This window comes from Sceloporus undulatus, chromosome 5, assembly GCF_019175285.1.
Source record: "Sceloporus undulatus isolate JIND9_A2432 ecotype Alabama chromosome 5, SceUnd_v1.1, whole genome shotgun sequence".
Taxonomy (NCBI): domain Eukaryota; kingdom Metazoa; phylum Chordata; class Lepidosauria; order Squamata; family Phrynosomatidae; genus Sceloporus; species Sceloporus undulatus.
Window position 1 is genome coordinate 40,492,887 of NC_056526.1, and position 14,045 is coordinate 40,506,931.

At 39.2% G+C, this 14,045-nt stretch overlaps 1 protein-coding gene across 1 annotated transcript in view; it reads left to right on the top strand.

Moving 5' to 3' along the window:
* The window catches only part of GRIN2B (glutamate ionotropic receptor NMDA type subunit 2B), a 336,121-nt gene that overhangs the window by 141,127 nt on the left and 180,949 nt on the right, over positions 1 to 14,045 (top strand). The window contains exon 3 of the mRNA XM_042470225.1: positions 11,400 to 11,998. Coding sequence (XP_042326159.1) covers positions 11,400 to 11,998 — 599 coding nt within the window. The remainder of the gene's footprint in view (positions 1 to 11,399; positions 11,999 to 14,045) is intronic.

Sequence of the window (14,045 nt, forward strand, 5' to 3'; positions counted from 1 at the left end):
AAGATCACAGTTAGTGTGTAAAGGGTATTAAGTGTAATAAGAAGGAAGCTGATAAAACCAATTCAACCAATTCAAATCACAGAGATCACTTAAGCCCCCAAACTGTAGCAGCTTGTGGAGAGAGGTGGTGAATCTGCTCCAGGGTTTAGTCTGAGCTTTAATAGAACTGGTCCAGATGCCGAACCTTTTATGCTGGTAGTTTTGGCCTTTTAGAGTTCTATCACCTGAAGCAGATCCTGCAACTCAATGACATGGAAGCTACTAGTCACTACTGCCTCTGACACTGCTGGATTTAAGCAGAGACTGGGTGGCCATCTGTTGGGTATGCTTTGATTGAGAGTTCCTGCATGGCAGGGGGTTGGACTGGATGGCCCTTGCGGTCTCTTCCAACTCTATGATTCTATGATTCTATGGATCAAATGCAAACTTAATCCTCGAAGCGTAATGCAACCCCACCTAAAAGACTCTGAACACCAATCACTTGCATAGAGAAACCACTGAATAGTAATATTCCTGTCTTGTCTGGGATGAGGCTGTGTTTCTTCTGTTCATTATCACACCAAACTCCATTTGATATTTGGGTTAGGACAGCCCTAGATCTGCACTAGTATGGGGCAGCCTGGATTATCCTAGACCCAGAGCTGCCCCAGCCCTACTCCATTGTAAAGGTCCTCCATTCTGACGCTGGGCGGATTATCACACATGTGTTCCACTAAACTGTTGCAACTGTGAGTGACTCTGCTTTGAGGTCTGAACAAGGTACCCAGCTTCAATTACATGACTGGACCCACATTCTGACCTCAGAGTGAGTGACCCATGGTAGTGGCAGCTGCATTGGGCAGCCAAGCAGGACTTGTTTTAAACAGCCAGCAGATGTTGGATTGGAGGGCTCCAGATCTTTCTGGAAGATCCAGAGAAACTGGTGAGTTATTTAAATCTGTGTTAAGGGTGTTTTACCCTGGTCTTGGTGCTGAATGGGCTGGCTGTCATCCGGTCTGTTTGCACCAGAACCAGGGTTTGAGCTGTGCGGTGCCTGGTCTCCCTGCTGAGAAGGCAGGGGTTGAGGTGGGATGGGGTGAATGCTATATTTGGACCATGCAGATGGGGCCCTAGACTGACCTTTTTCTGATGAGAAAGAGGGATAAAACTGATTATCAACCACAATTACAATGAAACCTCAAGTCAGATGTCCAGATGACTTTTCCATGTGATTTCCTGTAGATGTTAAGCAACATATGAGAAGGAATATTGGTTAGAAACAGAATAAGGTAGTAAATTTGTTGTCCTAGCAACAGTAACTTCAGAACAGATTTTCAACAGGGGGAGGTATTTGAGTTGGCCAGTAAACTATATAGATTGGATCCACAGCAATCTCAGCTCCTCAGAGTTACAGAATGCTGATTATGAATATGGAATGAGGGAGCTTTGGGGATTCTGGAAGGAGAGGATCTGGCAGCAGAATCTGCTTCAGGCTTTTGAGGCTTTTGTGAAATATTTTGCCTTTCTTCTGAAGCACTGAGCAGTAAGATACATGTCGCCCACAGCAGGGAAGGATAGATTTGAGATCACTACAGAATAATAATTGTTGGTTGGATTCCTGCCGAGAATCATGACATTATCACACTTGAAATAATAACCAGCCATGCTCCTCCACTTATGGAATGGCATTATCTTTAGTGTCAGACTGTATGTAACACTTTACAATTCTAATGTTAAAATCTTGATTACATCAAGACTTGAATTTCCTCTAATTAAAATAATGTACAATAAAAATAATGTAATTCGTTTACAGAAGCATACTGAAGCAACAAATCTCATTATGACAGTATTTCATTTGAATGTCACAAGATGCTTATATCTTTAGTGGCAGAACTGAAATATAAACATTAAAAAATTAGATCAAGTTTGATTTAAGAAGTACCTATTTGTATCATATAGTGAAGGGGCAAAGCATTCTGCAAAGCTGTTAATCCATCCTGCTGCTACTCCTCTCACTTTTGCTCTACTACCTCTTTAGTGGGAGAAGTTCTAGAAGACTCAGTCTTCTGTTTTGGTGGGACAATGAGAAGCAGTAGGTACTTTGCAGCCCCCCTTGAAGGACAGTTTTGATAAGGTTCCGGTAAGCCTGTAATTTGGCTGATTTGGCTTTCACACGCTTGAGTCACAGCAAACAGTTTGGTGTGGGCTGAAAGGAAAACAGGCAGAGACTGTTTTGGTAAATACCCAGAGGCATCTTAATTGGGAAGCATCAATATTAAAAGTACCTCTCTAGGTTCTCAGGTCTCATGACGCTGGCTGAAGTCTCAGGAAACTGTTGTGCTTCTCCAGATGTCTAGGTAGAGTGACAATCTGAGAATGAATAGAAGTGAGAATATTTGATTTCTGTTCATGAGATGGCTTTAAAGCAGGGTTGGTCTGTCAGGACCATGTGGCACACTTGGCCTGGAAATGACATGGATGTGGCCACTAGGTGGAACTGGAATAGAGGTAATCACAGTTCAAGTGGCAGGTGTGCATGAGTCAGCATTTGGGAGCTGTGCATCATGGGACATCTGATGCAACATGCACAGCTGGTGAAGTCAGTCAAGAGGTGCATCATGGGAAATGGTATGATGCAACCTGCCCTGGCAATGAAACCAACAGGGTTTCATTGGTGGCAAGACACCACATGACTTCACACAAGACCACCTATAAAAGGGAGAAGGTGATTATCTTTGTTGTTGTGGTAGGTGACTGGTGAAGCACTTTGTCTGTATATAGAGCTGTGAGTATCCAGACAGCTGTTTGGTACTCTGTGTGATCGTGTATATAGTTTGGAACAAGTGAATTAAAGCCCTCTTCTTTGAGTGAGAGCCTTGCTGTCCAGCAGTGTTTATTTCTGCAAGCCAGGAGCTCAAGGCTGAATCCTGCATGGGAGGAATTTTTCCTTTTCTGCCTGAAGCCTTTGCAGACATCTCTCCAAGAGCCTCTCGTGGCATCCTGCCTGTGTGGATCAACTCTGCACGTGGTTGTAGTGGACACAGCATGTCTCTCTACGCCCCAACATGGTCATCATGTAGCTTCCCCAGATGTTGTTGGACTACAGGTTCTAGCATTCTGGAGGCAGGCAAAGTCTTATTTTGTTTTGTTTTGCTTTGTTTTGACAGGCCTTTGGGAATAAACTGCTGATGGGGAAAAGCTTTCACTAAGATATTACACTGTATGTATTTGTTGTCATTGCCCTTTTAAGTGTGTGTGTTTCCAATTTACTTTTAATTTTTTTTACAGTTTAATTATATTTTAACCTTGACATGTCTCAATGATGTGGAATTTTAGCTTGCTTTCACTTTGTAAATTGCCTTGAGTCCCAGGGCTGGGTGGGATGGATGGATGGATGGATGGATAGATAGATAGATAGATAGATAGATGTACTAGCATCCCTAACCAATGGATGGTGATGAATTATCAGAGTTGCACTCCAATATCATCTAGATAGGACCATTTGATTCCCAACCCTGCTTTAAAGGTCGGGCATCCATCAATACCCATTTCCACCCAGTGTACATCATTCTGGGTTCTCTGGGGCTAATTATAATTATATTACAAACTCAGTCACAATTAAAATTCATTTTGAATACTGCCAAATTGTATACTAAAACTGAGCCCCTACCCAACATCCTAAATGTTTCATGCATCCTGTGAAATGCAAATGCACTAGGACTTGATTGTAGGACTCTTCATATGCTGCTGAGTGATATTGCAGCCTTGGATCCACACCTAAAAGCCCAAATAAAACATGTGCTTACACCCATTTTGTATGTTTTATTAGAAATTCCACTGTAAAGAATTTACCCTTTTGCCCCTCATGAATTTATAAATGAAAATCATCCTACCTACAAGGTAGAAAGGCCCTACTCCTTATCCATGGCAGTTGCAGCTCATCTCCTTTCCAGCTCTCTCTCTCTTTCTGAACTCCCCTGTGTCTCATTGGTGAGAGCACCATATTGTGGGAGGACAGGGAGGGAGATGGCCTTCACTGTGGTGGATCCCCAGTTATGGAAAATCTTCTCCTTGGGGGCTTGATTGGTACCAGTGCTGGTGTCATTCTTGAACCAAGTCAAAACAAAGCTTTTTATTAATGTCTTTGGGGCGTAATGGACCCCACTCCCCAATTTTGACATGTGCTATGGTTGGCATTATTTTAAATTGTTTTAATTAGTTTTAAGTTGTCTGGTTTTAATGGATAAGTGATTTAATACATTTTTAATCTTGTAAACATTATTGTGATTTTAATTTTTTTTAAACTGATGTTCTTGTAAAATTCCCTGTGATCTTCAGATATCAGAAGGGGTATAAATATTTAAGTAAGTAAGTAAATGAACTAGTAAGAACAGTCCTTTAGGGCTTCCTCACACACTGGACCAAACCTACAATTCATAGGGATTCAGTTTGATCACTTAGCTATGCTCTCTCAGGTAACCAGGTGAACACTAGTTTCGCTGTTCTCTGATTCAATGTGTAGTTGTTGGTACTTCATTTGTGAAAGGTCAATGCACCAAAAAGCCAGGGGAAGGGAGTGGACTGGGCCGGTGAACTGTGCTATTTGGTGAGGCAAGAAGTCAAGTGTCACCTTTGGACTTTGAGCCCATCCAGCAGCAACACAAATGACTGGACAGAAAAAATAATTCCTAAGGGCTAGCGATGAGACATCTACAAGCCAAGCAATTTGTCATGTGTATTGAGGATCAGGGCATAAGAGATGAAATCCTAGTGGAAATGGTGGTAACTTTTGCATTTACTGGATACATTTTGGCACCTGTTGAAAAAAATTCTCTTCCCTTTCTCTCACCTCTGGATTATTACCTGGTTTCCCCAAATTATGGGCCTATTAACCAGAAATGCCCTCATGTCTGTTTTGACAATCAGCTCACCCAAAAGCAGTTCTGTTTCACCTCTGAATTCTCACCCGCCCCATTTCTGTGATATCCCTAGGAGTGTGCCCTTTATCTCAGTGTTTCCCCACACCGAAATCTCACAGTACATACTTTCCATTTGTACTGATTTGGCAGGTACAGTCCTAATTAATCCTCTTTTGTTCCTCTTTTTCTTCTACTTTTAAAATGGCCCAGTTTCTCTCTTCTTTGCCCTCAGCTTACTACAATTGCTGCAAACTATGTTCACAGTGCAAAAGCAATTTGTACTCAATATGCTCAGTAGAGGGAGCGAAGAGGAGGGGGAGGAATCCTACCCTTTCCAGTGGGCTCAAGCAATAGCAAACTGCTGCAACCCTCTCTAATCTTCCACATTAACGTTTTCCATCTTGAGCAGACACCAGTGGCGTCCCTTGGGTTGGTGTCACCCGGTGTGGACTCATGGTGTCACCACCCTCATTGATCTCCTCCCATTTGACATTATATAGAATTCTTAGTATTGCTTTTTTGCACTAATATTACTCGTAAATCATAATTCCCATATACCACTGAATGTAATGCTAATAGTTGTGACATAAACAACTAGTAAAATTAAAACTATACCTTAAAATTACAATATCATATGCATAACCCAAATGTATTTACATATACATAATGAAGGTTTAGTTAAAATGTAATGTTTGTAAAGAAAATTAAAAGAAAACATTTTTAAAAACAATTTCATTAAAAAAAATTTTTTTTTATTTTTCATTTAAAAAAATTCTGGGTCCCCTCCTTTCTTCTCCCACTGAGGTTTACTTCACTCCCACCATCTCTTAAAGCATTTTAAAGAGATACAGGCAAATGCCACAATGTTTCTGCCACAAAATACAGGTGTTTGAGCAGAAGTGGTGTAACCCTCCCCCTTAGGGTGTTACCTGGTGTGGTCCAGACACCCTGCAACCCCCCCCCCAGTGATGCCACTGGCACACATGATGTTGATTGGCTGTATGTGTCCCAGTTTTCATCCGCAAAAGGTTTGAAGGTATGCAGAGCAAGAATCTGCTGACCTGGTAACCATTTCTCATAGCTGTCAGAAGCATGAAGGAAGGCTGAAAGCCTTGGATTATGGCAATGTTCTTGCATAGGGCTGATCAAATTGTGAAGAGAGGAGATAGGAAGTTGCCAGAGATTTTCATGGCACACCTTTGAAGCTCTGCAGGCAAAGAAAAGCAGGGATCATTAGATGAACATGAGAGTAGTGATGGCAGTGAGTCTTTATTGTGCCTTTGTATAATTAAAATTGACCAGATAGAAAACCATAGGATAAGTGTTATAATTTGATTTTAATACTTTAAAGCTAAATTCCTTTGCACATGTACCATTGGGTAAACACCACTAATCACAGTGGAGTCTGTTTGTGCACATCTGGCATTGTATACCAATTATCTAATGAATGATCAAAGATCTTTTCAGCATCTAAAATATCACTGCTCATTTTTCCTTTCCATCGATTGGTCTCCATTTATTATTATTTTTCTATAATAAATCCCTTCTGGTAATATACTGAATATATTTATAGATTACTCATCTCACCTCTTAGCCAGCTGCAATCCATATGTTTAAGTCTTGATTGAGTAATTTATTTATCGTCATAGAAGAGACTAACTTGAACAGTTCATAACTGAAGTACAGCAGAGAGGTTAATAATGAGTGGTTAAAGTACACTTGTTTGACAAGATAAGTATATCAGATTTTGAGGGGAAAAACTATAGGTTAAATTTTAACCATTAACAGTCTAAAGTTTTTTGTTTTGTTTTGTTTTTGTACTGATGCTTATAGACATGTCAAGGCTAGAAAAAGCTTACTATTTTAATATATTCCCCCCCCCCCCAGTTCTATAGTCACAGTAACTTTCACAAGCACAATATTTACATGCTTTAAACTCAGCAAGGAGTTATTTCATTTGTATGCTATTCAAACCTATCTCTTCAGTAGAACTGGATTGCATATCATTTTGCCTTTTTTGCTTTGCTCCAAAACTGAAAAGAATAATGGTGGCTATTCCACATTATTTGATGAGAGTATGGGTGACACTGCATTTTGAATATATCTATTTTTTTTTGAAGGAGAACACAAATAGTCTACTCTTAAATTGTTTATCTCTTTCAAATATTACAATGGAATCAGCAATAAATTATTGTTTCATCTTTCAGCAACAATTTATGTCAACTTCTATTTGATTTATAACAACTCTGGTCAAGCATCAACCTTACAGCAGTAGAAACATGCAACAGGAGTACTTGCAGCAGTAACCCAGTGGTAAAATGCCAGTGTGAATATACCCTCTTTTAAACTCATCATGTTCATTGGTCTGTATCCTGTGACAAACAATATACTGAATGCGATTAAGTAAGAGTGAATTATGTAATATATGATTACAGCTGTGAGATTTCTGTAGAGACAGAAATGGAAGGACAAAATGACCCCAACACAGGATGATTGGATACTGAAATTGAATGATTTGGTAGAGATGGATAAATTGGCTCTTTTAATCAGAGAGGAATCCCTTGGTAGTTTTAAGAAATATTGGGAACCAGTAAGTGTTTTCTTACAGATCTAAAGGGGAAATGTTCAGTAATTGGATTTGAAGATTAGAAAGATTAATCAACAGTAGAAATTTAAGATAAGGGATGGACAATAGAGGAAATTAGATATCATATCATATATAATCATTAGTTGAAAAATTGGAAATTACAGTTACGATTTCCTGCTTTTTAATTTTGTCAGTTTAGTAGTGTCTTCGTAATTTTATGTTTATCTATGTTTTGTATGTATTTTTGTTCAATTTATTTCTGTTATGTGTCGCTTTATAGTATGGAAAATTTCTTCTTATAAAAATATTTTGAAAAAGAAAAAAGAAAATTTACTAAGTGCAAAATTACAGTTGCAATTCATTAAGGTTTTATAAAGAGTTCCAAACCATAGATTTCATTGAAGCATACCTTCAAATGTGTCACTAGGTTGACACATGTAGGGTCTTTTCCTCTTCTAACAGGTTTATCTTTTATACATATGGATACAAAGCTGAAAAAATTGTAATATATGGTAATGAAATACCAAATGTACAGCCTTTATGACAGTGACATTAGAACTTGGAGTATGCAGAATAAAGCACAGTAAGCATTCCCAATTGTCCTAATATGGCAAAAATACATGTAGTGGAACTGGAAGCTACAGAATATATTATAGAACAATATCTGGCTTACCAAAATTAAATTGGGTTTTTGTATCTTCCAACTGTCACACGCTGGCAGGGACAATTCTAATTAAATCTGTTGTCATCTGTTTCAGATGCTTGTAAAATGTCCTAGTTTTACTTCTGTGGGCATGGAGCAAGTTGTGAGAGTAACAAGGGAGTTAGCAATCCAGAAGAGCAGCAGTGAAAATTCAGATGATTGCAATTAATTTCGAAGCAATTTGGCAGTCTTAATTAACTCAACAGGGCAGAGAGGAGAGGTGGTGACAGAATCTTGCCCTTACCAGTAGCTTCAGGCAACAGAAACCTGCTGCAGCTTCTTCTAGTTTGTGTGTTCTTCCTCATTAATAATTTTTTTTCCATCTTGACCACACTCTGATGTTGCTTAGCCACACATGCCCTGGTTTGGGTTTTTTCTGACTCTTAGGACTGGAGAAGACAGGTGTGAAAGTGCAGCCCTAGTCCACTCCAGCCACAAATGGGTCAGGGCCCTGCTTACTGCATGGCCTGCTCCCAAAGGGGCCCACAGCCGTAGGACCCATCCTGCACCTGTATGTGCTGGATTATCCCAGCTCCTTTTTGCTCCAGTCCAAAGAACCGGAGCACGGCTTCAGTGCAGCTTCAGGCCACTTTGGAGACAAGTGTTGTCTGAAAACCATGCCTCCAAAGTGGCTGGAAGCTGCTTCAATTGGCCTGTCTGTTCCAGGCCTTAGTCTAAAAGCTGAACACAATCCTTTCCTCCTCTTTCATGCTAGACCTCTTACTTTTTCCATTGTTCTCATCCTTATTACCCATTGCAGGTGAAAAAGTTGCGAGAAAACAGATTTTCAAAACACAGAGAAATGTCCTTGTGTTTGAGGGCTGCAAACATTTTTCATTTATTTTATTGATTAGTCCTTATTAGAATCTCCATTAGATTTAATTACTATAGAAACACTTCCCTCTGCAATGTTGTCCTTTATCTTTCTTCATCCCACACTTGTGATTGCTGATGTTGCTATTTTTGCTAAAGTTCATTTAGGTAGTTGAAATGCCATGGTGATTAAACACAAAAGCATGTTGCCAGGTGCCAAGATGGATTGGTTTGAACAATTTTCACCTTTTGCTTGAACTGAAGTAGCCTTCTGCTGATGCTATGATAACAGCCAGAATTGCAATGACTCTAGAATAGCAACGACATACCTATAGACATGTCCATGGCATTTTATAAGCAGATCCACAGCAAATAGGTTTAAATAACTGTGCATTCAGATGGAGATAATAATAATAATAATAATAATAATAATAATAATAATATTTATTTATATCCTTCTCCATCTGCACGTAGGCAATCAGAGTGGCTTACAGCATTAAAAATTATACAAATCATATCCCTCAACCCCCCTCCCTTAAAATAGAATTAAACATATTACACTTTAAAACATGTTAAAAGATAAATAGCAATTTAAATAGTAGATAAAAACAAACAACAATAGACAAACAGCAAACGGGATCGATCCATTACTTTCTCTCTTTGGTGGCCAGGTGTCTATTCAGGAAAGATGAGGTTTTGTGAAGTACAACATCTCACATGGTAATACTTATTAAATAATAGCTTTTCTAAAATGTTTGTACTGTTGATGCAGTTCAGAGGAAAACTGAGGGCATGCCCATTAAAATCAATAGGAAATTAATAAAGAGACAAATTCCCTGCTTTAGATATGTGTTTCTAATGTGTCCACATGCAAATAGTTATGATCCAGGTGTACTGACATTTTATTTACCCCTGCTTTTCTTCCAGTTTCTGCAGCTGCAGTTCCCTGCCAGGCCACCGAGCCATTTATGAAAAATCTTGTGCAAGTTCATAATTGGTTTGTTGATTTGGTGGCAGTGGCGGTGGTATGCCTGCTCAAGCAGAAACTGATGAACAGCGATGGTGTGTATGCACATTAATACTGAAAATTACATGTATTCAATGGCCTCCCACAATAATATTTAGATTCCTGCTAGTGAGAACCATCTAGTTACGCCCTGAATGAAAATGGAAACATTCCTTCTGAATAATATACCTTCTCTGATCTCAACTTCCATAAGCCCACTGTTGTCTAATTTGAAATACTTCTTAGAATGGAGACTTAAAATCCTGTAATAAATATGTGTAATATAACCTCATTCTCTTATTTGTTTGATGCAATTCCTTTCAACTGTTTATTGTAAATCAGAAAGTAGTTTTAAGATTTCCTTTCTTCTCAAATAGCAGATTGTGTGTATTTTGTGGCATGTTGAAATTAAACCTGTTTTCAACATATCTAGCATTTCTCTAATTGGTTGTTCTATGCCTTCAAGTCATTCCTGTTGACTTAGCATGGTGTTTTCCTGGCAGAATTTGTTCAGAGGGGGGTTGTTTTTGAAGCTATTCTGAGGCTGAGAGTGTGTGATTTCCCTGGGATCATCGTGTGGGTTTCCATGGGTGAGCAAAAATTCGAACCCTCGCCCCTCAGTGTCCTAGTCCAACATTCAAATTCTTCAAGATTCTGTCATTATAGAATGATTCAAAAATATGTAGAAACTTTACTGTGCATTTAGTACTGTAATTATGCTAGAATATCTTTTGACAGTAAGATGCCTGTGTAGTATTGGTCATATACGTCAAGTGTGGCTCACTGGACTTGGGAAGGGGTATATTTTGCCACATGTGTTTTGGATGCTATAATTTGTTTGCTAGGGTTTTTTTTTTTGACACCAGGAACCACTAGATGCCCCAATAATTTTTTACATGGCTGAAAAGAAGGGTACAGCTCTTGCTCAGAGTCTCAGGCTCACTGACTACCATATTTTGTTATGTCTGCTTACCATTATCCTTACTGTCAGGCTTATATGAAACATCTGAGGTAGTGAGGAAAGCATGTCAGTCTACACAAGAAAGGGCATTGCTTTCTTGGACATCTCCCTGGAAGAGAGTCACTTGTTACTGCAACTGATTATTCCTCCCCCCCCCCCTTTGTTGTTCTCTTTGTAGACTACCGCCTCACTTCTTACAGCTAAGTGCAGACTAAACTGTATAAAACCAGTCAACAACTTGTAACCATTTAATGCCATCTCACTGACGTTTTGCTATATTGTGCATGTATAGTTATAGATAATTACACAGCCATGTATCTGTCTACAAAGCTAACATGACATAATGTCTTCCTTTATGTGAGTAGAGTTTTTCAAATATTTTAGCATTTCTTTCTTTTGACCTTTCCTTCTTTCCCCCCTTACTATTATAGGATGAATCATCCATGTTCTTCCAATTTGGCCCATCAATAGAACAACAAGCTTCTGTCATGCTCAATATCATGGAGGAATATGACTGGTACATCTTCTCCATTGTCACTACCTACTTTCCTGGCTATCAGGACTTTGTCAACAAGATCCGCAGCACTATTGAGAACAGCTTTGTGGGCTGGGAGCTAGAAGAAGTACTTCTGCTGGACATGTCTTTGGATGATGGGGACTCAAAGATCCAGAATCAGCTCAAGAAACTCCAGAGTCCTGTCATCCTCCTTTACTGTACTAAGGAAGAAGCCACCTATATCTTTGAGGTGGCTAACTCTGTGGGTCTGACTGGGTATGATTACACATGGATTGTGCCCAGTTTGGTGGCTGGAGATACAGACACGGTGCCCTCTGAATTCCCAACTGGACTTATTTCTGTGTCGTATGATGAATGGGACTATGGTCTTCGTGACAGGGTGAAGGACGGAATAGCCATAATAACCACGGCCGCCTCTGACATGCTATCTGAGCACAGCTTCATTCCTGAGCCTAAGAGTAGTTGCTACAACACACAGGACAAGAGGATCTACCAATCCAACATGTTAAATAGGTAAGGGAAATAAATATACGTAATAAGGTGTTGGTCAATCAATGTTGTGAATGTGTTTTCTACAGAATACATATTAGAAAGAAAACTTCCAGGTAGATCTCATTTATTTCATCATCTGCTGTTTTTATCTTGCTTGATTTCTTTTGAACAAACGCAAGAATACTTTGTACAGTCCTGCAGAATTAGCAACAGCTAGATAAATATAAACCGATCCACCAATATGGAAACCAAGAGAAAACAGAAGTGGGCAACAGGTTCATATTAGCAATGGATGTATACATATATAAGAATGAATGATCTTTTGTTACTTATGTGCTATTTTCAGTATTTTCTGCAAATGATTTGATATCCAAAGATATGAACTGAAGGCCATTATTAAGCTCTAGCAAAGAGTAGGTGCTATATGGGGCTTTAATGAGTAGATCTCTAAATAGCATGTTCCTAGGAACAGCCAATGTTTTGCAAGACAGCTGGGTGGAGGAACATTTTCTACAGAATCAAAAGCTGAGAGAGGAAACAATATTATACCAGGCAAGCTAAGAAGAACATCTAGTTGTGGGGAGGCAGAGACAAGAGCTAGACTTTTTCAAAGCAAATATGGTGATTCAGTAGCAGAAACCACCAAAAACATTGCTGGTAAGATAAAACTCTCCTAGGGCAAGTGTGACAAGGTGTGTGGTGGAGATTCAAGTGCCAGAAACACAAGAAGAAACTTCCTATATTTTTGTAAAGGGAGTTAGGATCTAAGTGGGATTTCCCCCCCCCCCCCACCCAAAGCAGCAAACAAATGTTTCCATGCTTGAATGTTCACAGAGACATACCTAATATGGCTTGACAGGAAAGGATTTGGACAATGATCAGTACAATTGTTTGTTGCTTGCAATATGGCCCGTGCATTGGCTGTGTCACAATGTTGACATGTACAGTACCCATAGCTTCCAGAAAGCATGTCGGTGGATGTATTTTCTCATTTGTGTTTTCAAGATTTTGGCCTAAACAATAAAGCTAGGAGTGTTAGCCTGTACATATTTGCCTATAACAATGATGGGCAAAGTACAGCCTTTGGGGTGTATGTGGCCCTAAGTTTGTTTTTGTGGTTCCCCCTCCCCACCGGATGCTCTGAATTGTGTTTTTTTTCCCAACAATAAGAATGATTGCCTCTCCTAGAAGCCACTAGGATACTCCTAGGGTGGTACCTCTTTTTAAGTGGCTGCAGGGTCTGCTACACCATTTAACATCAAATATAGGGGTTCCTCCACATTTGCTGGTGTTAGGGGCTCAAAACCCTTGGGAAATGGTAAAACCACAATTTAAAAAAATGTTATTTTTTTCCCCTGAGGAAAAACCACGTTGGATTATTACTCTGGGAAACTAGGGCTTCATCTTTATTGCAGAAATAATCCAGTTTGACACCACTTTAACTGTCATGGCCTTCCATGGCTCAGAAAATTAGTCCCTGAAGTGCTTAAAATGCCCACTTTGGTCTGCAGAATCACTGAGATATTTATATTGTATTGATAGTAGAAAACAGAACAGTTTTCTCATGGAAGCAGGTGTTAAATGGCAGTATGAAAACAACAAACAGTAATATGTTGGATCAAAGACAGTTAATGTGCCTTGCCTTTATGTTCTGACGAGTTACTATTTCTTCTGTATGGCATTTCTTTTCTTTCTTTTTGGGTAATACAAACTCCTCCATCTATTTACTATTACATTTTTGTCAGTATATCGTGTATCTTCCATAATCTTCTGCATGACATTTCTGTAGTTCATATAATTGTTTATCTTATAGAAAATCATAGGAAGTACCTGTTCATCAAGAATTCAGTTTGTATGATGGGAACAACAATTTTTAGATGGCATTTTGAGGGCCCGACTACTACAGTACTAGATATTGGCATTGGCATACCACCCAACAGTTTTGTCTGTCTGCCTGTAGGTCTTTTTACCCCCAACCCTGGAAAAATATCTATAGCGAGCATGAAATGTCACACACATGTACTGCCACCTTAGAGCAGTAACAGAATAATAAGAAAAAATTATAATG